The sequence below is a fragment of the Pristis pectinata genome, chromosome 15 (genome assembly GCF_009764475.1).
Source record: "Pristis pectinata isolate sPriPec2 chromosome 15, sPriPec2.1.pri, whole genome shotgun sequence".
Lineage (NCBI taxonomy): Eukaryota > Metazoa > Chordata > Chondrichthyes > Rhinopristiformes > Pristidae > Pristis > Pristis pectinata.
The window spans coordinates 30,332,540-30,358,125 of record NC_067419.1 but is presented as its reverse complement, the minus strand read 5'-3'; the positions used below and the strand labels follow the sequence as shown (position 1 = coordinate 30,358,125).

Below are 25,586 nucleotides of genomic sequence, written 5' to 3'. Positions count from 1 at the left end.
CAGTGAGATGGAGACAGATGGATTCAGTGAGATAGAGATACAGTAAGATGGAGATACAGTGAAATGGAGAGAGATAGGGATGGAGAAACAGTGAAATGGAGAGAGATAGGGATGGAGATACAGTGAAATGGAGAGAGATAGGGATGGATTCAGCGAGATGGAGATAGCGACAGGGAGATGGAGAAAGGAAGGAATAGTTCCCTATTTCTGAATCCAGAGGTCAGTGAGATGGGGCTGGGGTGACACAGGAATCGGGAGCGCGCCCGCGTGGTGACGTCGGCGATGACTGCGGCCGGTGGCGGCGCTGACGACAGAAGCTGAAGTGGAGGCGGCCTGAGTACGACTCCAGTGGCCGCCCCGTACTCCATATCGCACCGAGCGACAGCTGGCTCTCCTCCTCGGTAAGTGCCTGCTTTGGGCGCCGACCACAGAGGAGGGAGAGAGATGGGGGGCCGAGCTCGGACCGAATAAGCCGGCCGAAGCTGAGCGCGGGTGGCCGGAGTGGAGTGTCCGGGGCGGCCGTCCGGGGAAGTGGGGGGCGAGCCGGTGACTTGCCGCCTCAGGTTTGCGGAACCGTCGGCGGGTGCTGCCCGTAAGATGGCGGAGCGGGGTCCTGGAGGGAGCGGGGCACCGACCGCGTCCCCCGTCCCCGCAGGGGGAAGAGGGTGGGGGTGGGAGCCGCGATTCGGGGTCAGTGATGCCGGCTATCAGAACCCATCCCTTCCTCTGGCCGCCCACTGGACTGCGGCGGAGACGGGCGGGGCCAGGATGTGTTTGAAGGTGGGCCTGGTCCGTGGGGAATGCAGGGTGGTCCCGCCGGGCCCCGTGTGTTGGGCCGCGACCGCCGTGTCGGCGGGTTGAAGTTAGCCAGGCAGAAATTTAAACTTGTACTTTGCATCCGAAAGATGTCTGCAACGCTCGGGAATGCTAAGAAATGGAACCCAAATCATATGTTGCTGCTTGTTGTCCTTTTTCCTCGGTACTTTATGTATTCAGCGGTAATTTATATTCCTGCCAGTGACAGGCTGATGTGAGTGAGGCAAGAGCCCCGCCTAAGTATCCCCGGAGGCCGCTCTACAGCCAGGGCGGATGCTGTATTCAATTGCCTGCTTTGTACCGTCTAAACCCATATATTAATCCAGATTCAATCTGAGCCGAACTAGGGTACTGATTAATGCCTTTTCAGCACCTCTGCCTGCTCTTACTTTTAGAATCGGTTGCATTCGTGCCGCGAGTTTGAATTTCTCTCAATAGGTGAAGTACTTCACTGAAAATCGCTTTTTATTGTATTTTTTTAATGCAGTTTGCTTAATGTTGAAGGGTTGCCTGTTTAACATGTTTTCATGTACCTACCTATGTTTTATCTTGAAAAGACTGTCCCATTGGAATTTATCAGGATCAGTATTGTGGAATGACGCCTTGATTTTTATCCTGTGGGAGAATGTGGAAACATCAGGCCAAATTCCTGTGCTTCATTAAGAGTCAAAATGACAGGAAGTGATTTTGGTATACTCTTGAGTTTTGCTTTAAATGTCATGATATGCTCTGTATTCTTGTGTGAAGAACGTGAAAGCAAGAAGCAATCTTTTGGATTTGTTGATTTAGATTAAACTTCTAAGTAGTCTAGCAATATTGATCTTGCTGAAGCATGTTGAACAAAATTTTAATGCTTTAGCAAGAGTTGAACTCATTCTTTGAATATATAATAATAGATTGTTGCTTAGTTTGGATTATGGTAGAGTCCTCATTTCAGCCTAGAAGAAAAGAGCTGAATTTCAGGTGAGAGTGACTGCTATTGCCATCAATGTAGCATCTGACTAGTTGTGATACCGAGTAGCCCAAATAAAACTGAAATCAGAGGGAATCAAGAGAAAAATGCTTCACTGCTGCAGTTCTTCTCTGCTTGAGAAGATGGTTGTGGTTTTCGAGGTCAATTATCTTGGCCCATGCACATCACTCTGCACAAGTTCTTCAGGATAAAACAATTTTTAATTGTTTCAACAGCCTTCACTGTAAGGTCAGAAATGGGAGTGTTTGCTGATTGGACAATTTTCGGTTCATTTTATTTCCACAGAAAATGAAGTCAGCATGTCCATGTCTTGCTTCATGCAGCCAGTTTTCGGGCATGGACTGATAAGTGGCAAATTATTCACACTGTGTACCAAGAAATGATCATTTCTATTAAGAGATTAAAACCATGCATTCTTGATGTTCAACTGCACTGCCATCACTAGGTATTCCATCATCAACATCCAAAGTGGAGGGGTGGGGTTTGAACTCCAAAAAAAACACAGAAACTTTAACTGAGTGAGCCACAAATCTTGTAACTGAGAGGAAGTCAGAGGCTGGGTATCCTGCAGTAAGTGACTCACTTCCTGATTCTGCAGTGCCTTTCCACCATCTGCAAGGCACAAATCGGAAGTGTGATGGAATAATCTTCACTTGCCTGGATGAGTGGATTTCCAATACTCAAAAAGCCACACCATCCGGGAACAAAATTGCTTGCTTGATTACCACCCTATATTTCACCCTAAACATTTCCACGTTCCCTAAATGGTTTTTAAAAGTACAGAACTTATTTTTGTCCCCATTTTAGCTGATGGAAAGATGCATTTGCATTAAGATAGAATATTGAGAGGCTCTGACTGAATACTTTTAGTATAACACGGTCAATTGTGTATGGTCATGTACTTGCGTCACCTGCCAGCAGTGTAAAATTTAGATGCCTGAACCACTACTTTCAACTAATCCTTAGTTTGATGAGATCTGCTTCATTTTAGGGTATATGATTTTAGATTGGGTCCTGTGAACTTGCTGAACAATTTAAGACAATGCAGTATGTCCTAGTTCGCACTTGAGTAGAAATTTGGAGTGGGACAGTGGCACAGCTTGTAGAGCTCCTGCCTTGCAGCTCCACCACTTTGGGTTCAATTCTAATCTCTGCTGCTTATGTGGAGTTTACACATTCTGCATGTGATTGCATGGGTTTCCTGCAGGTGCTGCAGCTTTCTCCCACATCCCAAAGATGTGCAGATTAGTAGGCTAATTGGTCATTGTAAATTGCCCCGAGTGCATAGGTAGGAGACAGAATCTGGGGGGAGTTGATAGGAATATGGGGAGAATAAATTAGAATTAGTATAAATTGGTGCCTGATAGTGGCTTGTTTCCATGCTCTGTGACTGAGATTCCATGAAATTGTGCAATGAATCCACAGAAAATTAATGAAGAGTTGTTATTCAAGTAAGACTTGAAGATATTTTCAAAGCTATAATTTCAATTTTTGGTCATAGTTTTAAATTATATTGATTTATTCAATCTAATTAGATATTAGCTTGATTAAAAATTGGACATTTTTTCTTTAACACAAAAATATTAAAATATATTTAGACAGTGGAGTAGAGTACTATTATTTTATCTCTAGGCCCTTGGTTTAAAACATCTCAGTATTATAATGGACAGAAATCTTTGGGTTAGGGGCCCTATCTTAAACTCAGTGTTTCAGGAACAGCTTCTTCCCTTCCATCATCAGATTTCTGAACAGTCCATGCATCCATGAACACTACTTCATCACTTCTCTTTTTGCACTATTTATTTATTTTTACACCTTAGAGTAATTTTTATGTCTTGCACTGTACTGCTGCCGCAAAACAACAAATTTCATGACATATGTCAGTGATAATAAACCTGATTCTGATTTGGACAAACTTGTGTTTCAGCTCGTTTCCTAAAAGACGTAAGCTCACAGCACACAACTGCCTCCAAAGTAGGTCTCGATTATCCTTGAGAGAAACAAAATAATAGTTGAAATAGAAAATGTGATTTTTACGCAAAAGGTTTTTTTAATGTTACAATCAAAGCTTGTTGTTTGGTATATTATTGAAGTTTGAACTCCTTCTGATCCAATGCTGCTATGATGACTCAACCTTTGGTATTCAATTTTATTTATATAGCATGAATGACATTGTTTTCAGCTGAGCCAATGTGGTGTTGGAACAGATTTAAAGCCATGAAATTAGTTTAATTGCATATAATATGTACTTATAGAACGGAAAAAAATTTTGTATGGTTTGTGAACTGTTACATATTATGCAGGAATTGCTTGAGTCCAAATGCTAGAACATGAGAATACTTTGACTATTTATTGTGGATTATGTGCATTAAGGCACTGTTAATGTTTACGCAATGATAGACATTCATTGCTACTCTCGTTCAAGAAAACATTGCAGCTGCTCATTCAAGAAATCGGAAAATGCATGGTGACATCAATCACAAAAGTTGGCCACTGCTCACTTACAGCAGCAACAATCTCACACCAGTTTCTTTGCTATAACTACTATGGCCGGGAGCATTAAACAGAAAAAAAAGATATCATGTAGTGTGATGTGATGGGATTTTTGTACTCCATCATTTTAGTTTGTTTCAATTGTCTCTAGGTAAGGTTTAACAAGAGAATTTATTTTAGAAATTTTCTCAATGATATTGGTTCCCTTAATTATGTATTAAGGGGTACAAGTCAAAACCAATGCATGTTCATGTAGAATATAGCACATGAAATGTGTGCGAATCAATTAAACATAACTAACAAACTGGCAGAATGCACTATACTATGAGAATTAAGATGAAGTTTCTGTGTTGTCATTGATGAGTATGAACATAAAATCTTCCAAGATTAAGCAGTGTAATGGATCAAAACTGATTTGTGACTGGAACAGAGCATTCTCAGCATAATGGAGGAGTGGGCATCATCAGCTGACTAATGCTCATATCTTCCAACTGATTACAGTTGACCTGTCCTTGGTCCAAATGACCTGTGACCAATAGCCAACAGAAATTGAACATGTATTCTGACTCTGCTGTTATTGATAAGCTCTAAGACCAATTTCTGTTCTATAGTTTAAACCATTTGAAGTAACTGCAGTAGGTTTAAGCACAGCAGGGTTAAACTGGCAGCTCACCAAAACCATGTTTAAATTACTGGATTACTAATTCGGAGAACTGAACTGGAGTAAAAATTCGTAGACAAAATCCCATAGCGACAAAGTTTGGTAGTTGTAGAATTTAAACTTAATTAATGATCTTGTCTTGGTAATGATTGTTATTTTTAAAAAAACACTGGTTCACTCATAGCCTTGCATTTCAGAGCTACTGTTTTGAAACAGAATAAGACTAAAACTGAACAGACCACCTGGCATCATTCTAGGCATCAAAATAGCACATGGTAAAGTTTCTCTTAGGTGAGTCAAACTTGGAAAGTCTATGAGGTGCTGATAGCTCAGTGTATTTCCCACCATTGCAATCAAGCCAAGGTGCCAACCTTTTTTCCAATGTAATACACAAGGGCATACCAAGAGAGGATCACCCATACTAAAAATGAGCAGCTGCCTTGGCAAAGTTACAACACAGAACTACATGTGTGCTGAACACAAGCAATATGCAATAGACAGCCAAGTCATCCCCAAGGACAGTAGGATTAGATCAAAGCTCTGGAGTCCATCTCATCTCAATGTGACCGATGGTAGCCAATTAAACAGCTGTGGGTAGCCAATTAAACGGCTGTTGGGAGGAAGAGAAGGAGACAACAAGAACATTCCCATGATTAATAATGGGAAGGGCCGGCATATGAGTGTCACTGCCAAGGCAATCGGACTCAGCCAGAAGTATTGTGTGGATGATCTATCTCAGTATATTCTTGAAGCTCCCACCATCACAGAAGCCAACCTTCAGCCAATTCATTTAATTTTCATTATATCAGAAAATGGTTGATTGCGCTTGAAGCAGAGAAGTCTATGGGACCAGACAATATCCTTGCTGTGGCGCTGAAGGCTTGCGTTCCAGAACTAACTGTGCCTCTAGTCAAGCTGCTCTAATACACTTGCAGAAAAGCACATGCTGGACCCTGTGAGACCAGCAGCTGAGGAATGTGCTCCATCTCAAAGATTGGCACATGGAATAGTCTCCACTATGGAGAATACACTTGTCCATCTTTATAGAAATCTTTATCAGTTTTTTTTCATTCACAGGTACATTAGTTTGTCCTGAGTTATCATAAGTAAGGATATTTAGTCAGGTCTTCACTGATGTCATTAAGTAATGACATCACTTAATGACATGACTACATGCTCACTTAATGATCTAATATGCTAAAGGTATGCCTATCTGAAGATTTTGACAGAAGTAGTCTTGGAAGCTGGGACTCGTTCTAAAGGGCATTGTTACATTGGCTCATGTTACTGTAGGTAAGCCAAAAAATATCGGCGTGTACCGTGGGCCAACAGTTGAAGGGTTATTGTGATCCAGCACAAGCAAGCAGAAAATATCTAATAGTCATTGCTGATTGAATTTTTTTTCTTTTACAATGCATATTGAGGTACTGAAAACATGGAACAAGCATGTTCAGTAAGTGGGTGTATATATGTTTTCCATATTCATTTCAACTTATTTGTTGCAAGAAATTCTCTATCTGAAGTCTATTCCTAAAAGCATATTTGAGTAGCAAATCATAAATAAATGAACATACATGGTAGATTAAAACAGTGACTACACTTTAAAAGTACCTTGTCTGCATAGTCTTGAAGTCTGCATGAGGTCATGAAAAACTCTTTATAGACATGTCTGAATTTGAATAATAATAGTAAAAATAAAACGCTATACTACAAAGCACATTCAGTTGAATTTGACCCCATGGCTTGGTCATGTCAAGCAAATGCAGGATCATAGGATCCCAAAGAAAGTGCTGTGTTTTTGTTTTGCATCTTGTGATGAGTCTGTGAAGAATTGTAGAATGGAATGATTGAAAACATAACACGGGTCACCGTTCAGCCCATTGTCTGTTCTGATAGGACAAGAATGTAATTCCACTCAACCACTAGCTCTGTAATCCTACAGGTCATGCCTCTTCAAGTACACATCCAAGTATCTTTTAAATGTGATGAGGGTTCCTGCCTATACCCCCTGTCAGCCATTGAGTTCTAGAAACATACCACCCTCTTTTTAATCATTGTATCATAGCTTACATCTATGTTCTCTGGTTTTTGATTCCTTAAAGTGAAATAGATCATTCCCCTATCCCCTAATTTATTTTATATGGTTTAATTAAATCTCCTCTGTTCTAATGGACAGAGATCTAGATCGTTCAGTCTTGTACAAAAATATTGAAGTTGTGGAAGCATTCACATAAATCCATTATGCATTCTCTCTAGTGCAGTCACATTTTTCCAGGAATGTGATTGGAGCTATACTTGGTACTTGACCTGTGGTTTATCTAGTATTGTATACATTTCTAGCATAACCTCCCTGCTCATACTATTTTAGCCAAAGCATAGAATATAAAATATCCTGTACAACTTTTTTAACCATTTTACTGACCTGTTTTGCTGCTTTCAGGGATCTGACATAGACTCCAAGGTTTCGTTATTCCTGCATGTCATTGGAGTTTGTGGGATGTATACACAGATAATTTAGTATCTTTTGGCTGATTGGAAAGGATTGCAGAACATTATGTCACAAAGAGCTTTGTAGATGGAGCAAGTTGTTATGAGGCAAACGTATAGGCGATGTCAGAAAAGGAAATAGTTTGTTGTGCAGATTTTGAGCATTGCAGCTGTATGGGTGTGTCCTTGATGCTGAAACTGTTACCCAAGCACGTTCAGCAATATATGCATCAGTGCATATATCATCTTTTGTTTAAAAAAAAAGCAACTGTAGTATTTTTGTACCTTGGGCATCTGGAATCTGCTTTATTTTAACTTTAGTTAAGTTGCTTGGTTGGGTTTTGGGTTAGTAGAAGGAAGAAGTGATCAGGCCAAAGCAAAAACTGAAATTCACTTATCCCCTTGTAGTCCCTGGCTGTTTTGGTAACTTTCCTTTCAGTGAGGAGCAGCAGGATAAGTTTATGAAATAAAATATGCAAATATTTCAAATGCTAATCGGACAATTGGATGAATTCTTTGTTGAAAGCCTCTTCAAAAGGTATGAAATTGTCTCTCAAAGCAAAATCACCAACACTGCCAGTTGGATCTTCTTTCAGCCAGGTCCCAATCTTGATATTTGCAGGAAGTCCAATGTAAATACATTTCGTACTCAGTTGAACTTCTGGAATTCATGGCACTGTGCTGCTGCCATAAAACAACAAATTTCATGACACATGTCAGTGATAATAAACCTGATTCTGATCCATTTGTCTCTGCAGAAAAGATTATATTCAAAGAAAAAGAATGCACCAAAATAGTCTCAAGTGAGGAGGTCCTGGCATGGCCTGATTTTTGAATCTCTATTGACTTCCAAAATTTGATTTTGAGCAGTCAGAGTTGTATTTAGTGCACAATAACTGATTGCTATTAGCCCTCTTTTTAAAAATAAATCATTTTTATTGGTCAAAATTATTTATATCAGCCTGCACTGAAGATACAGTGTATGTTGGAAAAGTATACCAAATTTACAGTTTATTGCACAAGTGTCAAGTTCTTTAAGTAATAAGTAATTAATGTTCTTGCTACTGGTACTTAAAGCTTGTGAGACTGCAGAAAGTAGTTTCCCCATAAAGAATCTATTTAGTTTTTGTTTTCTTTTGTTCAGATGTGCATAGTATTAATTTGTTAGTATTGCAAAAAGTAATTTTTGCCTGCTTTATGGAAGAGTGTATATTTTGGCAGATGTGAAGACTAATGATCTTAAATTGTGCATAATTTACTGACTTTAGATTTATAATTAAACTTTTAAGGAACATGTATTTTACAATTGTGTTAAATTTCTTACTTTTATAGGTTGAAGCTATTCAAATCTGAATCCTACTGCATAAAGGAGCAGGGTACTGAAGAATTGTAAGTTATCAAGGTCTCCCATAACTACTTAAAATTTAAGTGCTGGTATTCACAAAAACAAACTAGAATTACATTATGTTTTGGAATTTGTTAGCACGATTTGTGTATGGAGATGTGGAGCTGTATGAACCTTCTGGTTAAAGTAATGTCACTGATGCTGGAGAATGAGAATTTGAGGATTCCAATAGTTCTATGGCGTAGTTTTGAGCCATGAGGCCTAAGACTTCCTGTTCTATAAGGAATTGTTACTAGGAGCAATTATTCCGGTGTTTGTTAGATTGGGTGGGGTGGGGGGTGAGGTGGAGGGGGAGTAGAAGGACAGTTTGCCGGGATTCATGTTTCCTCAATTTGATGAATGCTGTTGAAAGTGTATTTGAATGTAGGTTAAATCACCCTGAGGAATCAGCCATTCTTTACCAGAGTAGCTACATAGTCTTCTGACACTCACCAGTTGGCTGATCCATGCTAAAAGATTCTTTAGGCAGGCCACACATGGTATGATACTCAAATGCTGCCAACATGGATTGCCATCGGAGATTATGAAAGAAAATTGGGAACAATTAAAATATGGATGTATTTATCTTTATTTTTTGTCATGTTCAGTAGTATATAAATCAATGATCTTAAAAAGTAAAATCTCCAAGCTTGTAGTAGAATAATTTATATAACATAATTGCATTTTAAGTACAACTTGTTTGATGTTCCCATGCATGTCAATTTCACCCTGTTAGTTTTTGACAATGCAGTGGATGACCTGATTTTGTACTCTGTTTTGATTTTAAAAGAACAACATAGATCTGGTATATTTTCATTTTTCAATCTGCTGTGGTGAGCTAGTCTTGCAAATGATGAGTTTTCAGAAACTCTTATTATAAATGCAGAAGCTGGTTCCAATGCATTTAAACAGGTTCCAGGTATTTGTGGCTGACCAATAATAGTTTTAAAGCGGCAATGTGAGATTTTTACAGTGTAATTTTTGTTCCTCTTCAGTTTTAAGTGTATTTCCCACCTGTGCTGGAGTGGTGTGGGGTTGAAAACATGTTAGTTTCTCTTCCTTTCTTGCTTTCTCTTCTCTCTTCCCTGCGTACTCCACCACCCTACCTTCAAAAAATCTGGACAAAAAAATGGAGTGCAGGTGCAAATGATATATCATTGATTTCTTTGCTCAGATAACTTTAGAAAAATAGTTAAAGCTTTGTGTGTGTGTGTGTGTTTGAATATTCCTCTTCCAGTAAAATTTTGTTCTTAAATTTCCTGAGTTTTGTTATGCTCTGCTTTGAACCATTCAAGCTGTTCCAGTACCACTTGGTACTGGAATGTGTAGCAGTGAATTATAATATTATATAACAGTGACTAAATGCACCAGGCCTAGTTGCCAACATAATATTACATGGTTTAACACCATCTAATTGACAAAAAAAACCAATAAAAATAAGCAGATAGATCACTGTTAGCCTGGGAGGATGTAATCAGTTGAGTGCTGCAGGGTTTAGTGCAAGGGCCCCAGCTATTTGGTCTGTATCAATGATTTGGATGAGGGGACCAAGCATAATATATTCAAGTTCATTGTTAACACAAAGCTTGGAGGCATTGTGATACAGAGGGGGTTTGAGGGAATAGAGGCAGGCAATTATGGTTGGGGACATGATGAATGGTGGATCATGTGGGAAAATGTTTGGTTAACCACTTTGGTAGGAAAAATAGAAAAGCAAAATATCTTTTTGGAATGCTGATTGGTTAAAAGGGTTTCCCGAAGGACCTGAGTATTTTTGTACATGAATCACAAAGTTAATGTGCAAGTACAGCAAGCAGTTCGGAAGTCAAATGGTCTGTTGCTCTTTATTGCAGTAAGATTTAAGTATGTACATCAAGATGTCTTATTGCAATTATATAAGGCTGCACTTAAAATATCTTGAATGAGTCTAGTTATCCTCTAAGGAATGATATACTTGTGATAGAGGGAATGTCTTGAGAAAGATTCATCAGATTGATTCCTGATTTTTGGGGATGAATGTCCTAAGATGAGAAGTAGACTCAGTCTATACTCTCTAGAGTCTCGAAGAATAGAGGTGGTCTCAAAGGAACATACAAAATTCTTATTGGAGTTGATGGTGTAGATGCAAAGCTGATGTTTCCCCTAGCTGTGGTGTCCAGGACAAGAAGTCACAGATTCAAGGGATTGGCCATTCAGAACAGAAAATGGGGAGAAATCACTTCATCCAAAGAGTAGTGAGTCCTTGGAATTCTCTACCCAAGTGGCTGTGGAGGCTTCCTCATTAATTCGTTCAAGACGATGAATAGATTTTTGCAAAAGGAATCAAGAGATATGCGATTAATGCAGAAAAATTGTACTGAGGTAAGACCAAGGTCAGCCAAAACCTTAAAATTGCAGAGCAGATGTTACAGGCCAAATGGCTGCCTCCTGCTTTTGTTTCTGATATTCACATAACAGCTAATAACTTGTTAAGTACAGCTGTTTGATAATGCTGAATAAATGTTTTTTAGCATGATTAAAACTTGTTACAAAAATGCTCTTCCACACTACTATGCAATGGAAAAAGCTAAATGGCAGACTGAATTGGAAGGGTCATAGAAAGGCAATTAATGCTTGGAAGTCATAAATAGAATCAAGATGAAAAAAATAAACAAATTAAACTATGGTATTAGTAGCATTATGTATGCCTGTCTAGTCCAAATACATCCAGGCACCTGAGCCCATTCCATATGAAAACTCCATGTAGCATTGCAAATGGGAATTCAAGACCATTCAAATTATATAGTTTCTACAGGGTTAATTTGAAACCAATTAATTTGCTTTGTAGTGTAATAGCATTCATTTTAGTGAACACACTAAATTTCCCTACAAATGTGAGAACTCTGTTTCTGAAATTTGGAATTTGGTATGGTGAACATCCTTTCAGGTGCAATCCTGTTTTTCTTTTTTTCAAAAAAAAAAGCCCAAAGGAAAAACTATAATCTGTCCTGAGTAGCAGTTTTGATTGCAATGAAGAATGCTGACTATCACAAAAACTGCATGGATTTTAAATGTTGATATATTCTGGAGCTGGGCACATATGGCACTGATTTTGACTAACTTGACACCTCACTTCACCCAGAAATGCTTTTTTCCCAGTTTGCATGTGCAACCAATCTTGAAATTGTGAAAGTTGTGCTCACAATTGGATTCTCTCTCCCAAGCATGTGTACATGCCTTGACCATAAGAATATTAGCAAGACAGAATTGTGAAGCATAGTGTGTGGATATGTAATGCAGAAGTTGCACTTGGATCAAGCCTGCTCTTAATATGATTTCAATACCACTATTAAACTTGCTCCAGATTCAAAACTAATTTTGCCAAACTGTAAGAATAATATTTAGCATGTATTGTGCAGAACTTCTATTTAGAGATTATTATATTGCATGTTTGACAATATATGCAAGTGAGGAACTAAAAGACTTCCTAAGTTAAAGATGTATCTTTTTTGGGAATGCCTGCAAAAATAGACTTGATTTTTCAGTTTTTAAACATAAATCTTGCTGATCTAGTTTTTTAATCATTTTTTAAATACTTATTTTTCTGGATCCATCAATCTAGGAATGGTAGGAAAATAATTCAACAGATGTTATTGTAGTCCAATACTCTGAATAGCCTTTTATTCACATCTGAACTTTAACTGTGAGCATTGGGCTGCTTCTCTGCAGAGAACGGCCTGTACTCATTCCCAATGCCTACTTCAGTTGCATCAGGTTGGAAATGGGAAGTTTAAATTAGGGCTTGCTTTCAGTCATTTTTCCCTTAATTGCTGCTGAGGCAACAGTGTCACTGTAAATATCTTCAGCACCCCAGTTCTGTACTGGGACCAATCTTAATACCTCCCCAGATTGGTTCACTGGTTTTCCCAGGACATGTTTTCTTGCCCCAAATCCCCGTGTTGAGGCTCACATAGTATACCTTACAACTAAGTATGGAAATTGTAAAATATGCTGAGTATACCACATCAATTAAGTTGGCTTGTATGAGCAAATTATCCACTTCATAAACTTCTCATTGTTTTTAAAGTTAGTGCTCTGTTAAGTTGAACTCTGGTTTCATGATCAAAATTGTGCGATAAGTGGAGACGTGAAAAGATTCCCAATTATAGCAATACTGAAAATGGAATATATTCCATTGACCAGAAAATAGTTATTGACCTGAAATGTTAACTGTTTCCCTCTCCACATACGGTATGTTGCCTGATCTGCTGAGTATTTTCAGTATTTTTTGTTATTTCAGGCCTCCAATATTGCAGGTTTTTCTTTTGCTTTTTGATTACACAAGTTTGGATATGCTTTTGTAAGCTTTATTTTGGTAGAGCATTTTGTCAATATGAAGATTATTTTAATTGCCCCAGTAATTGGTTGCTTTGCATGACGGTGCTTTCCTGTTTCGACAGAGGAATTCTGGATGACTAAATATTACACTTTGTCATCCATTTTGATTTTAGTGGTCAAAAAACATCTTTCTTTCCATCAACTCTTTTTTTTTAACATCAGAAATTTTTAACTATTTACTGTTACAATTTTACTGTTGCATTCTAAGTCAGTTAAGTTCATGTTGATGAATAATTCTCATTCTTAGACATATGCGATCAGTTCAACAAGGGAAGCTAATTCATGGGTCATGTTGTAATGCTAGATGGATCTGGTGTTGACTTGGAATTATTATTTCATTTCAATAATGAGAAACTTCATGAGTAAATAAATTAAAACTGTACTAAGCAACGCTGGTTGTAACAGAACTAATGTAAAATCTTAAATGTAAACAAAATGCTGGTTACACTTGGATCAGGCTGTGGAAAGAGAAACTATTAATGTTTCAAGTCAAGGATGCATCATCAGAACTGGAATAAAAACCAAAGATAAATCAGCTTTAAGTTGCAGGGAGGGTGAGGTCAGCATTGCCATTGCTTGTTTTCTCTCCCTCCCTCCCTCTTCCCCCCCTCTCTTTTTTCCAGATCTGACCCGAAATGTTAACTTTATTTCTCTTTCTACAGATGCTGCCCTGATCTGTTGAATGTCTGCAGCATTTTCAGTTTTTATTTTAAATTTTCAGCATCTACAGTTTCTTTTTATTTTCATTTAACGTAAAACAATGGCCTGGAATTTGCAGAGATCAGCAAGCTGCCCATATGATACACAAATTTTGAACTTGCCTTTTATGGATGCAGTGAAGTGAACTTGTTGTAAAGTAATACTGGATCCGAAATGATGAGGTCCTTCATAATGGCCTTGTGCAATACAATGTCGTCACATGGGTGGGCCCTGCTGTGAAGATAACTGGAAAAAAAACTTTGAAAGCAGGCAAAGCCACACATCATCTTTATTATTTTTTTAATGCTTCTGTATATCCCTGCCCCTCAAAGGCATTCAAAATCTATTAATTGTACAATAAAGTTTTTAAAATAATTTTAATTAAAATTGAATCTAATTTAAAACCATGAAAGCAAACACAATTGTGCCTTTAGTTCTTCTGGGGGTCTTGATTAAAAATTGAATGTTCTTTAGTCAGGTCTAATCTGATGTTAATGGTGTAAATCCTGGGAAATTTGCCAAGTTTATGCCCTCTTACTTGGGCAGCTGGTTTAGGACTTTCACTTCCACATTAATGATTGGAAATGTCAGCAATTCACTGCAAAGCTGACAGATTTTCCCTGCTATTTCTGACTGAATCTGTATTTCTCGCTCCACAGATGGTGCCTGGTCTGCAGAGCATTTCTAGGATTGTCTGTTTTAGTTTCAGTGGAAATGTCCTTAGTTTCACTCTTATCTATTCAGCTGTAGCCAGAACATCTCTAGTAGGGGAAGATGTGCTTGGTGGTGGGGTCCTGTCCCATGTTTAATTTTGAAATTCCACAAAGATCTGTTCTTGGCCCATGACCATGATGCACCTTTGCTAAACTATCCATAGACTTGGAGACTGATGCCAGCCACCTCCAACTTCTCCAGGACTGAAGATAGGAAAAGGGGGGAAGCCCAATATATAGGGGAAAAACAGAGCAGTGATAGGTGGACAAAAGTGGAGAGGTGGGGTGGGCACAAGGTGGTGATAGGTAGATGCAGGTGAAAGATAGTGATAGGCAGATGTGGGGGAGGAGGGGAGAGCAGATCCACCAGGGGATGGGTCAGAGGTATGGAAGCGGGCGGCGTGGGGGTACGGGAGGAGAGGAAAAGGAGAGAGAGGGAAAAAGATAAGGAGAAAAAAAAAGAAAAGAAATGGCTAGGTGGGGGGGGGCTTTAGGGGGGTGTTGGTTCACTTAGTGGGAGAATTCATTGTTCATCCTGTTAGGTCCCAAGATGGAAAATGATGTGTTGTTCCCCCAGTTTGCATTTGGACTTCTCTTGGCAGTGGAGGAGGCTGAGGACTTATGTATCAGTGATGGAGTGAGAGGGGGAGTTGAAGTAACTGACAATGGGGAGATGCAGATCACGGTTACAGACAGAGTGCAGGTGTTCCATGAAACGTTCACCTGGTCTATGTTTTGGTCTCGCCAATGTGGAGGAGACCACACTTGGAGCACTGAATGTAGTAGATGATATTAGGGGAGGTGCAGGTAAATCCCATGATGAGGCTTTCCATTCCAGGACATCAGAGATGTCCAACTTCTTTACTAACCGTGGCTTCTCTCCTACTGTGGTGAGAGAGCTCGCACCCGCACCTCTGCCATTTCCCGCACCTGTCCCAGACCCAACAGAGATTGCGTCCCCCTCGTCCTCACATTTCATCCCACCAGCTTAAGTATCCAACTCATCATTCTCTGCCACTTCCGCCATCTCCAACAGGACCCCACCACCAAGCACATCTTCCCCTCCCCACCCCTTTCAACCTTTTTTAGAGACCACTCTCTCCGTGACTCCCTAGTTCACGACTCCCCACTCATCCCACTTCCACCCCAGGGACTTTCCACTGCCCCTGCCATAGGTGTAACACCTGCCCCTACATCACCTTCATCCAGGGACCCTAACAGTCCTTTTCAGGTGAGGTTGAGATTTACCTGCACCTCTCCTAATATTATCTACTGCATTCGGTGCTCCAAATGTGGCCTCCTCTGCATTGGCGAGACCAAACACAGACTAGGTGACCATTTCGTAAAACACCTACCCTCCGTCTGTAACCGTAATCTGCATCTCCCCATTGCCAGTCACTTCAAATGCCCCTCCCACTCCATCACTGATATGTCAGTCTTTGACCTCCTCCAGTGCTCGGAGAAGTCCAAATGCAAAGTGGAGGAACAACACCTGCCTGCCTCCAGACCTCTGACCCATCCCCTGGTGGATCTGCTCTCCCCTCCTCCCCTGCACCTGCTTATCACTATCTCTTACTCGCATCTACCTATCACCATCTTGTGCCCACCCAGCATCTTTTTTTTTGTCCACCTATCACTGTTCTTTTTTTTTCCCCCTATATATTGGGCTTCCTCTTTTCCTATCTTCACTCCTGAAGAAGGGTCCTGACCCAAATTGTTGATTGTCTGCTTTTCTCCATGGATGTTGCCTGGACTGCTGAGCTCCTCCAGCATCTTGTTTTTTCATCTAGATTCCGGCATCTGCAGTCCCTTATTTCTCTAGTAACTCCAACTTCTTATTATGCTGCTTGACCCCTCTATTGCTTTGTTTTGCAAAGTTATCTGGTTATGGAAAATCTCCAGTTAAATATTATGAAGACTGAAACCACCATCTTCACTCCTGTCAGGGATGGTCTTGTTGCTTGTGATTCCATCTCCTTTATGCCATTGTCTTAACCTAAATCAGGACTTGCACATCTTAGTGCTCTGTTGAACCTGATTTGAACCACAGCCACAAAAAACATCTATCTACCTTCATCTCTAATATTATCTGCTTTTGCCTTTGCTTTAGCATATTTCAGATCAAATGAATGTGCTCGTCAAGGTGGCGTTTATCTGCAATTGCTCTGTTAGTCCAATTCTGGGTGATGCTCTTTAGGAAAAATGCGAAAGCTTTAGAGAATGCAGAAGATGCTTACCAAAATGACTCCAGCGAAAAGGAACTTGTGTTATATGGAAAGACTTGAGAAGCTGTGAAGAAACATAGAAAAGTATACAGGAACAGGCCCTTTGGCCTACCATGTCTGCACTGCCACAATGCAAAATTAAATTAATCCCATCTGACTACAAATGATCCATATCTCTCTATTCCATGCCTGTTCATCGTATCTGCTTCCACCACCTCCTCTAACAGTGTGTTCTAGGCATCTACCATTCTCTGTGCAAAAAAAAACTTGCAAAGCTCCTTTAAACTTGCCCTCTATCATCTTAAACCTTTTCCCTCTCATACTTAACATTTCCATCCTCAGAAAAAGACTCTGACTTTCTACCTCGTCTATGCCTGTCATAATCTTAAGTATTTCTATCAGGTCACCCCCTCAGATGCTCCAGAGAAAACATTCTAAATTTGATCATCCTCCCCTTGTATTTAATACAGTCCAGTCAAGGCTTCATCCTGTTGAAACTCGGTTCTGTATCCTCTCCAAAACCATCACCTCCTTCCTGTAGTGCAGAGACCAGATACTCCAAATGTTGCCTAACCAAATTTTTATACAACTGCAGCATGACTTCCCAATTTAAAGCCCTTACTAATGAAATGCTGTATGCCTTCTTTACCACCCTATCCACGTGTGTTGCCACCTTCAGGGAGCTATGGACTTGCGTTCAAAGATCCCTCTGCCATTTGTTGTATACTTTTTGCAATTGGCTTCACACTTATCTGTATTAAATTCTATCTGCCATTTCTCCTCCCAAACTTCCAACTGATCTATATCCTGCTGTATCCTTTGACAGCCTTTCTTGCTATTCACAACTCCACCAATTTCCATGTTATCTGCAAGCTTACTAATCAGACCACCTACGTTTTCATCTAAATCATTAATATGACATCCTTGGGACAGAAATGATTTCAAGGTCTGATAAAGATATTTAAAATTATAAAGACTATAGTCAGTAGAGAGACCAAAACTTCCCATTGGCCGAGGGATCAAGAACTGAGGGACATGGAATGAAGGTGATTGTCACTTTTGGTTTTCCTGCCGTGAGGAAGAAATATTTTTACATAGTGAGTGGTTTGGATCTAGAATACACTGCTAGGGTTTGATGTGGAGGCTGATTCAATTGTAGCATTCAAAATGGAACTGGATAATTTGCTGGGATGTGGCATAGAGTTGCTGTGGACTTGACATCTGGTCTCCTTCCATGCTGTAGCCATTCTTTGATACTGTGGATTAAATGAGAGATGATGTGCAAGCCTTTGCATCAGCCTGGAGGAAGGCTCTGCATCAAAATTCAGATTGCACAATAAGGTAAAACAGAGAAATTAAATCTATTGGGTTAATATCGATATATAGGTTGGTTGATATTATTAGGGATCTGCAAGACCATCTTGATGAAAAACTTTGAAGTTTGCGGCTTGGGTTCTTGAAGATGATATTTGACGAACATTGAATTTTTCAAGGAGCTTACTAAATTAATGGATTGAGATAGCTGTTCAGCATTGACTGTTGAGATCTACCAAAAGCTTTTTTTTTGATAAGGTACATAAAATGAGTATCTTCAAATTCTTGGAGTTTGCAGACAGTGCCTGATTGAACACTTTCTTTCAGGCTAGTATTGTCCAATTAAAAATTGTTGTGCAGCCACTCAGTGGTGCAGCTAGTTCAGCTGCTGCCTTGCAGCTCCAGCAACCCAGGTTTAATCCTGACTTCCACTGCTTTCTGTGCAGAGTTTGTGTGTTCACCCTATGGCCATGTGGGTCTCTCCCAGGTGCCACCTTCTGATCTCGCATTTGAAAGATGTGTAGATTTGTCGGTTAATTGGCTACTGTTAATTGCCCCTGTGTATATGTGTAGTAGAATCTGGGGGGAATTGAGAATGTGAGAATAAAATGGAATTAGTATAAATGGATTATTGATGTAGGTGTGGACTCAGTGGGCTGAAGAACCTGTTTCCATGCTGTATGATTCTTTGTAGATTTGGCAACACCATTTTTGTCATGTGTGTAATTTATAAGCTTCTCGTGCAGAATTCCTGATGCAGATAGTACCCTACATTGGCTGATTAGGTTATGCTTTGGCTGATGATCTCTGAATTGCTGCTCATTCAAAGTGTCAGTTTAATTTAACAATTGCATTCTTTTATTTTGTTTAAATATTTTTATCATTTGCATCACCTTTTGATCATTCACAGCATTGCTATCGTGAGTACGGTTTTTACAAAGCCCACTAATGAAACATGAGTTTGTGAATAAAAATTGACATGCCATTTATCTGTGTACAAGTACCTAGTGTTTGAAAAGAATTAACATTTTGCCATACTGTATGTGTCAGGTATTGCATTTTTACAAGGTAACAAAGAAAATTGATGTAGGTAGTGCGGTGGACATGGTTTACATGGACTTCAGTAAAGCTTTTAACAAGTCTCACATTTGGTCCCAAAGACTAGTAGGGCGCGAGGGATCTGAGGCATGTTTGCGAACTGGATCCAAAATTGGATTGGTGATAGGAGGCAGAGGGTAGTGGTGGATGGCTGTTTTTCTGACTGGAAGTCTGTAACAAGTGACATTAGTGATGGGATCTTTATAACTTGGATAAGAAGTTGGGTGGTCTGATTACTAAGTTTGCAGAAGATGAAAATTGATGGAGTCATAGTGCAGAAAGTTGGTTAAGGACCAGTGCCAGGTCTATGGCACTGGGGCTGGTCCTGCTGCTCAGAAGGGAAGGGAGGAGAAGAGGAAGGTAGTAGTGATAGGGGACTCGATAGGGAAACAGCTAGGGGGTTCTGTGGCAGTGAGCATGAATCCCGGATGGTATGTTGCCTCCCAGGTGCCAGGGTCCGGGATGTCACTGATCGGGTCCACAGGATTCTAGAGTGGGAGGGAGAACAGCCAGAAGTCGTGGTTCATGTTGGTACCAACGACATAGGTAGGAAGAGGGATGCGGTCCTGAAAAGTGAGTTTAGTGAGCTAGGCAGAAGGCTTGAAGGACCTCAAGGGTAGCAATCTCGGGATTGCTGCCAGTGCCACGCAATAGTGAAGGTAAGAATAGGAGGAGATGGCAAATAAATGCGTGGCTGAGAAGTTGGTGCAGGAGGGAGGGTTTTAGATTTTTGGATCATTGGGATCTCTTCTGGGGAAGGTGGGACCTGTACAGAGAGGACGGGTTACACCCGAACGTGAGCAGGGCCAATATCCTTGCAGCCAGGTTTGCTGGGCTGGTTCAGGAGGGTTTAAACTTGATTGCGAGGGGGAAGGGAACTGGAGGAGTAGGTCAGAGGAAGAAGGGGATGGGGAAAAGTCAGATCTAACAGGTAGAGAGGCTTTGAGGAAGGAGAAGCAGAGTACAGGCTATAAAAGTAGTAAGGTGGATGGGCTAAAGTGCATTTACTTAAATGCAAGAAGCATCAGGAATAAGGGAGATGAACTGAGAGCTTGGATAAGTACATGGGACTACAATATTGTGGCTATTACAGAGACATGGCTGATATCAGGGCAGGAATGGATATTGAATATTCCTGGTTTTCAGTGTTTTAAAAGGGATAGGGAGGGGGGGAGAAGAGGAGGGGTGGTGATACTGGTCAGGGACACTGTTACAGCTGCAGAAAGGGTAGATAATGTAGAAGGATCCTCTCTAGAGGCAATATGGGTGGAAGTTAGGAACAAGAAAGGAGCAGCTACCCTCCTGGGAGTATTCTATAGGCCCCCCGGTAGCAGTAGGGATACTGAGGAGCAGATTGGGAGGCAGTTCTTGGAAAGATGCGAAAATAACAGGGTTATTATGATGGGAGACTTCAACTTTCCAAATATTGATTGGCACCTACTTAGTGCCAAAGGTTTAGACAGGGCGGAGTTTGCTAAGTGTGTCCAGGACGGATTCCTGACACAGTATGTTGACAGGCCAACTAGATGGAATGCCATATTAGATCTAGTTTTAGGTAATGAACCGGGACAGGTGACAGATCTATCAGTGGGTGAGCATTTGGGGGAAGTGACCATTGCTCCATAACCTTTAGAATTGTCATGAACAGGGATAGGAGCAAAGAGGATGGGAAGATAGTTAATTGGGAAAAGGCAAATTATGAGGCTATATGGCAAGAACTTGGGAGTGTAAATTGGGATGACATTTTTGAAGGGAAATGTACTATGGAGATGTGGTCGATGTTCAGGGATCTCTTGCAGCATGTAAGGGATAAATTTGTCCCGATGAAGCAGAGAAGGAATGGCAAGGTGAAGGAACAGTGGGTGACGAGAGAGGTGGAACAACTAGTTAGGAAGAAGAAGGCAGCATACATAAGGTGTAAGCAGCAAGGATCAGACAGGGCTCGTGAGGAATATAGAATAGCAAGGAAGGAACTTAAGAAGGGGCTGAGGAGAGCGAGAAGGGGACGTGAAAAGGCTTTGGCGAGTAGGGTTAAGGAGAATCCCAAGGCTTTTTTCTCGTACATGAAGAGCAGAAGGATGGCTAGAGTAACAGTAGGTCCGATTAAAGACAAAGGTGGGAGGATGTGCCTAGAAGCTGTGGAAGTGGGTGAGGTTCTCAATGAATACTTCAGTATTCACCAAGGAGAGAGGTCTTGATGCTGAGGACAGTGTTGGTAAGGGTAATGTTCTAGAGTATTTAGATATCAAGAGAGAGGATGTATTGGGGTCGTTAGAAAACATTAGGACCGATAAGTCCCCGGGGTCTGACGGAATATTCCCCAGGCTGCTTCGTGAGGCAAGGGAGGAGATTGCTGAACCATTGGTTGGGATCTTTGAGTCCTCGTTGTCCACGGGGATGGTACTGGAGGATTGGAGGGTGGCAAATGTTGTCCCCTTATTCAAAAAAGGTGGTAGGGATAGTCCAGGGAATTACAGACCAGTGAGCCTTACGTCTGTGGTGGGCAAGCTGTTGGAAAGGATTCTTAGAGATAGGATCTATGATCATTTAGAGAATCATGGACTGATTAGGGACAGCCAGCATGGCTTTGTGAAGGGAAGGTCTTGCCTCACAAGCCTGATAGGGTTCTTTGAGGAGGTGACCAGGAAGATTGATGAGGGTAGTGCAGTGGATGTGGTCTACATGGATTTTAGTAAGGTGTTTGATAAGGTTCTGCATGGTAGGCTTCTTCAGAAGGTCGGAGGGCAAGGGATCCAGGGATGCTTGGCAGTGTGGATTCAGAATTGGCTTGCCTTTAGAAAGCAGAGGGTTGTGGTGGATGGAGTGCATTCAGATTGGAGGGCTGTGACTAGTGGTGTCCCACAGGGATTGGTTCTGGGACCTCTACTTTTCGTGATATTTATTAATGACTTGGATGAGGGGGTGGAAGGGTGGGTTAGCAAGTTTGCAGATGACACAAAGACCGGTGGTGTTGTGAATAGTGTGGAGGGCTGTCGAAGCTTACAGAGGGATATTGATAGGATGCAGAGCTGGGCTGAGAAGTGGCAGATGGAGTTCAATCCAGTGAAGTGTGAGGTAGTACACTTTGGAAGGACAAACTCCAAGATGGAGTACAAGGTAAATGGCAGGATTCTGGACAGTGTAGCGGAGTAGAGGGATCTGGGGGTTCATATCCACAGATCACTGAAAGTCGCCTCACAGGTGGATAGGGTAGTTAAGGAAGCTTATGGGATGTTAGCTTTCATAAGTCGTGGGATCGAGTTTAAGAGCTGTGAAGTAATGATGCAGCTTTACAAAACTCTGGTTAGGCCACAGTTAGAGTACTGTGTCCAGTTCTGATTGCCTCATTATAGGAAGGATGTGGAGGCATTGGAAAGGGTGCAGAGGAGATTTACCAGGATGCTGCCTGGATTAGAGAATATGGATTATGAGGAGAGACTAAAGGAGCTAGGGCTTTACTCATTGGAGAGGAGGAGGATGAGGGGAGACATGATAGAGGTATACAAGATATTAAGAGGAATAGATGGAGTGGACAGCCAGTGCCTCTTTCCCAGGGCACCAATGCTCAAAACAAGAGGACATGGCTTTAAGGTAATGGGTGGGAAGTTCAAGGGAGATGTCAGAGGGAGGTTTTTCACCCAGAGAGTGGTTGGTGCATGGAATGCGCTGTTTGGGGTGGTGGTGGAGGCTGATACGTTGGTCAAGTTCAAGAGAATGTTAGATAAGCATATGGAGGAATTTAAGATAGAGGGATATGTGGGAGGAAGGGGTTAGGTAGTCTTAGGTGTGGTTTGAAGGGTGGCACAACATGGTGGGCCAATGGGCCTGTATTGTGCTGTATTGTTCTATGGTTAAGGATAAAGTGGGATGTGGATCAGCTGGAAAGTTGGTGGAGAGGTAGTAGATAAAATTTAATTCATACTATCACTTTGGGAAGTCAAATACTGGTAGGATATATAGAGTAACTGATAGCGACCGAAGGAGCTTTGAAGTACAGAGGCACCTTGGGTGCGAGTCCATTTCCCCCTGAAAATGGCAACATAGGTGGATAAGGTAGTGAAGAAGGCATTTGGTATGCTTGCCTTCATAGGCCCAGGCAGCGAGTGTAAGAGTTAGCATGTCTTATACCAGCTGTAAAAAAACATTGGTTAAATCACACTTTTGGTATTGTACAGTTCTGGTCACCACAATACAGGAAGAATGTGGTAGCAATAGAGTGTAGAAGAGATTCACTAGAATGGGGGCTGTAGTTAGAAGGAGACATTGGATAGGTTGGGGTTATTCCCATTGGAACATAGGAGGCTGTGGGGGTGACCTTTTATAAAGGTTTTTTTTAAATTTGACAGCATAGATGATCAGTCTTTTTCTCAGGGCAAGGAAGCATAGAACTAGAGGGCACAGGTTTAAAGTGAGAGGGGAGAAATTTATTGGAGATCTGAGGGGAAGTTCTTCACACACAGGATGACATTTCCTGGAATGAGCTGCTGGAGGTGGTGGTAGAGGTCGATATAATTAAAACATTTAAAAGGTATTTGGCCAGGTACTTAGGAAAGGCATTGCGGGATATGGGCCTAATGCAGACAATGGTATTTGCATAGATGGGCATCTCGGTCCTCGTGGATGAGGTGGGCTGAAAAGGCCCATTTCTGTGCTGTTCAATTCTATTATTCTGATCCTATGATTTAATCACTTAAATTTCTCATAATTTTCCCAGTTAACATGAAGGTTATTAGATGTCTAATGCACTAGTAATAGGTAAATCTAAATATTGTGCATCCAAGGCCTTTTGATAAGGTAGTAAGAGGGGCCAGTAACAGAATAGAAAGCAAGTTGTCGACAAAACAAAGCAAAGAGTAGGCATCAAGGGAAATTACTAAGGATGGCAAATGATAGGACATCATGTAATTCACTACTTAAATAAATGATTTGATCTCTATTGTAAGCAAAGGCTCAAAACCTGTGAAGACATAAATTTAAGGGTACAACTAATTGTCAAATGAACCTCTATCTAGATTGGTGTGAGGGTGATTGGTGTGCTGGTAGAAAAATCTGAAAGCCACTTACTACTTGAAAATGTTTCTAAATGGATCAGCGGAGAATGGGAACGTTAGCTATATAAACACAAATTGCTGAGAGTAATGAGGATAATAAGGAAATAAACTAAAATAGTGGGTTCCATTTCCAAAAGTATAAAACCTGAAAGAGAAATTGTTAAATTGCAAGAAACTGACTTGAATACTATGGATAGTTCAGGTCTCCATATTTTTGAAACTAAATCTGTAAGCCATGCCCATCAGAAAACTAGCGTTCTCTTTATGCAGAAAGTTTGACGAGAGTAACGTGATAGATGCTTTCAAGATTAAGGAAGGGATTGATAGGGTAGAAAAGTCCAATTATGACAGAAACCAAATATGAATGATTAATAAAACCAGTAGAGAATTCAGAAGGGCATTTACACAGAGATTAATTGGACCGTGGCATTTGCTATCTCAGATAAGAGTTGAGGATGATATTATGGATGCACTTAAAAGGAATCTGTATATATATAAAAGGCTAAAAAAGAGATTATGCTGATTTAGTTAGATTGAAGTGTGTATGGACTCTTGTGTGGCATAATTCTGGGATGGGCTTGATGGACAAATGGCCTGTTTTTGGATTCTGAGTTCTAAGGAATTTTAGTAATTTTGTTGTGAAATCACATTTAATTCCACTAGAATAACAATTTTGTGACTTTTGTTGCAGCAAGAAGCACTGTTCGCTGAATACGCTACACAATGCGTGAGTATAAGCTGGTGGTCCTTGGTTCAGGAGGTGTTGGAAAATCGGCTTTGGTGAGTCCTATGGTATTTGTTCATGACTTCAATTTCCTACAGTTAACCACACTTGTATGGCAGCTTTTATATCTACCTGCAAGTGCAAGTACTTAATGTTAATCTGGTTAACTATGGGACACCCTCCCACTGTTTCCTTCTGTTTTGAATCTGAACTGGGTATGTGTATACATACATGTGTTTTGAGCCCAGTTTTTTTTTCTCCCAGTTCCTTGAGGTTGATCAAGAAACAATTCTGAGTTTTAGGAGCCACAGTATATAGTCTTGTAGACATAGTTATACAGCACTGAAACCAGCACTTTGGCCCACTGTGTGTATGTCAATCATCATGCTTATCTGTACTAATCCCATGTGCCTGCATTAATTCCATATCCCTCTGTGCCCTGCTCATTCAAGTACCTGTCAAGATGCCTCTTAAATGTTGTTACTGTCCCTGCCTCCTGTGGCAGCTCATTCCAAATACCAAATACACTATGTGAACAATTTACCCTTCTGATCCCCTTCAGCTTCCTCCC

The 25,586-nt window shown here is 40.7% G+C and overlaps 1 protein-coding gene across 5 annotated transcripts in view; it reads left to right on the top strand.

The window, feature by feature from the left end:
* The first annotated feature begins 269 nt into the window (after window positions 1-269).
* LOC127578329 (ras-related protein Rap-1b) overlaps window positions 270-25,586 on the top strand; it is a 43,197-nt gene continuing 17,880 nt past the window's right edge. For 2 of the 5 annotated variants that reach the window (XM_052030233.1, XM_052030231.1), the window contains exons 1-3: window positions 279-401; window positions 8,763-8,819; window positions 24,983-25,071. In XM_052030233.1, the coding sequence (XP_051886193.1) occupies window positions 25,015-25,071 (57 nt within the window). In that variant the 5' untranslated portion in view covers window positions 279-401; window positions 8,763-8,819; window positions 24,983-25,014. Of the gene's footprint in view, window positions 402-1,233; window positions 1,255-8,762; window positions 8,820-24,982; window positions 25,072-25,586 lie in introns of those variants that run through there. The other 3 variants (XM_052030234.1, XM_052030232.1, XM_052030235.1) reach the window with 2 other exon arrangements.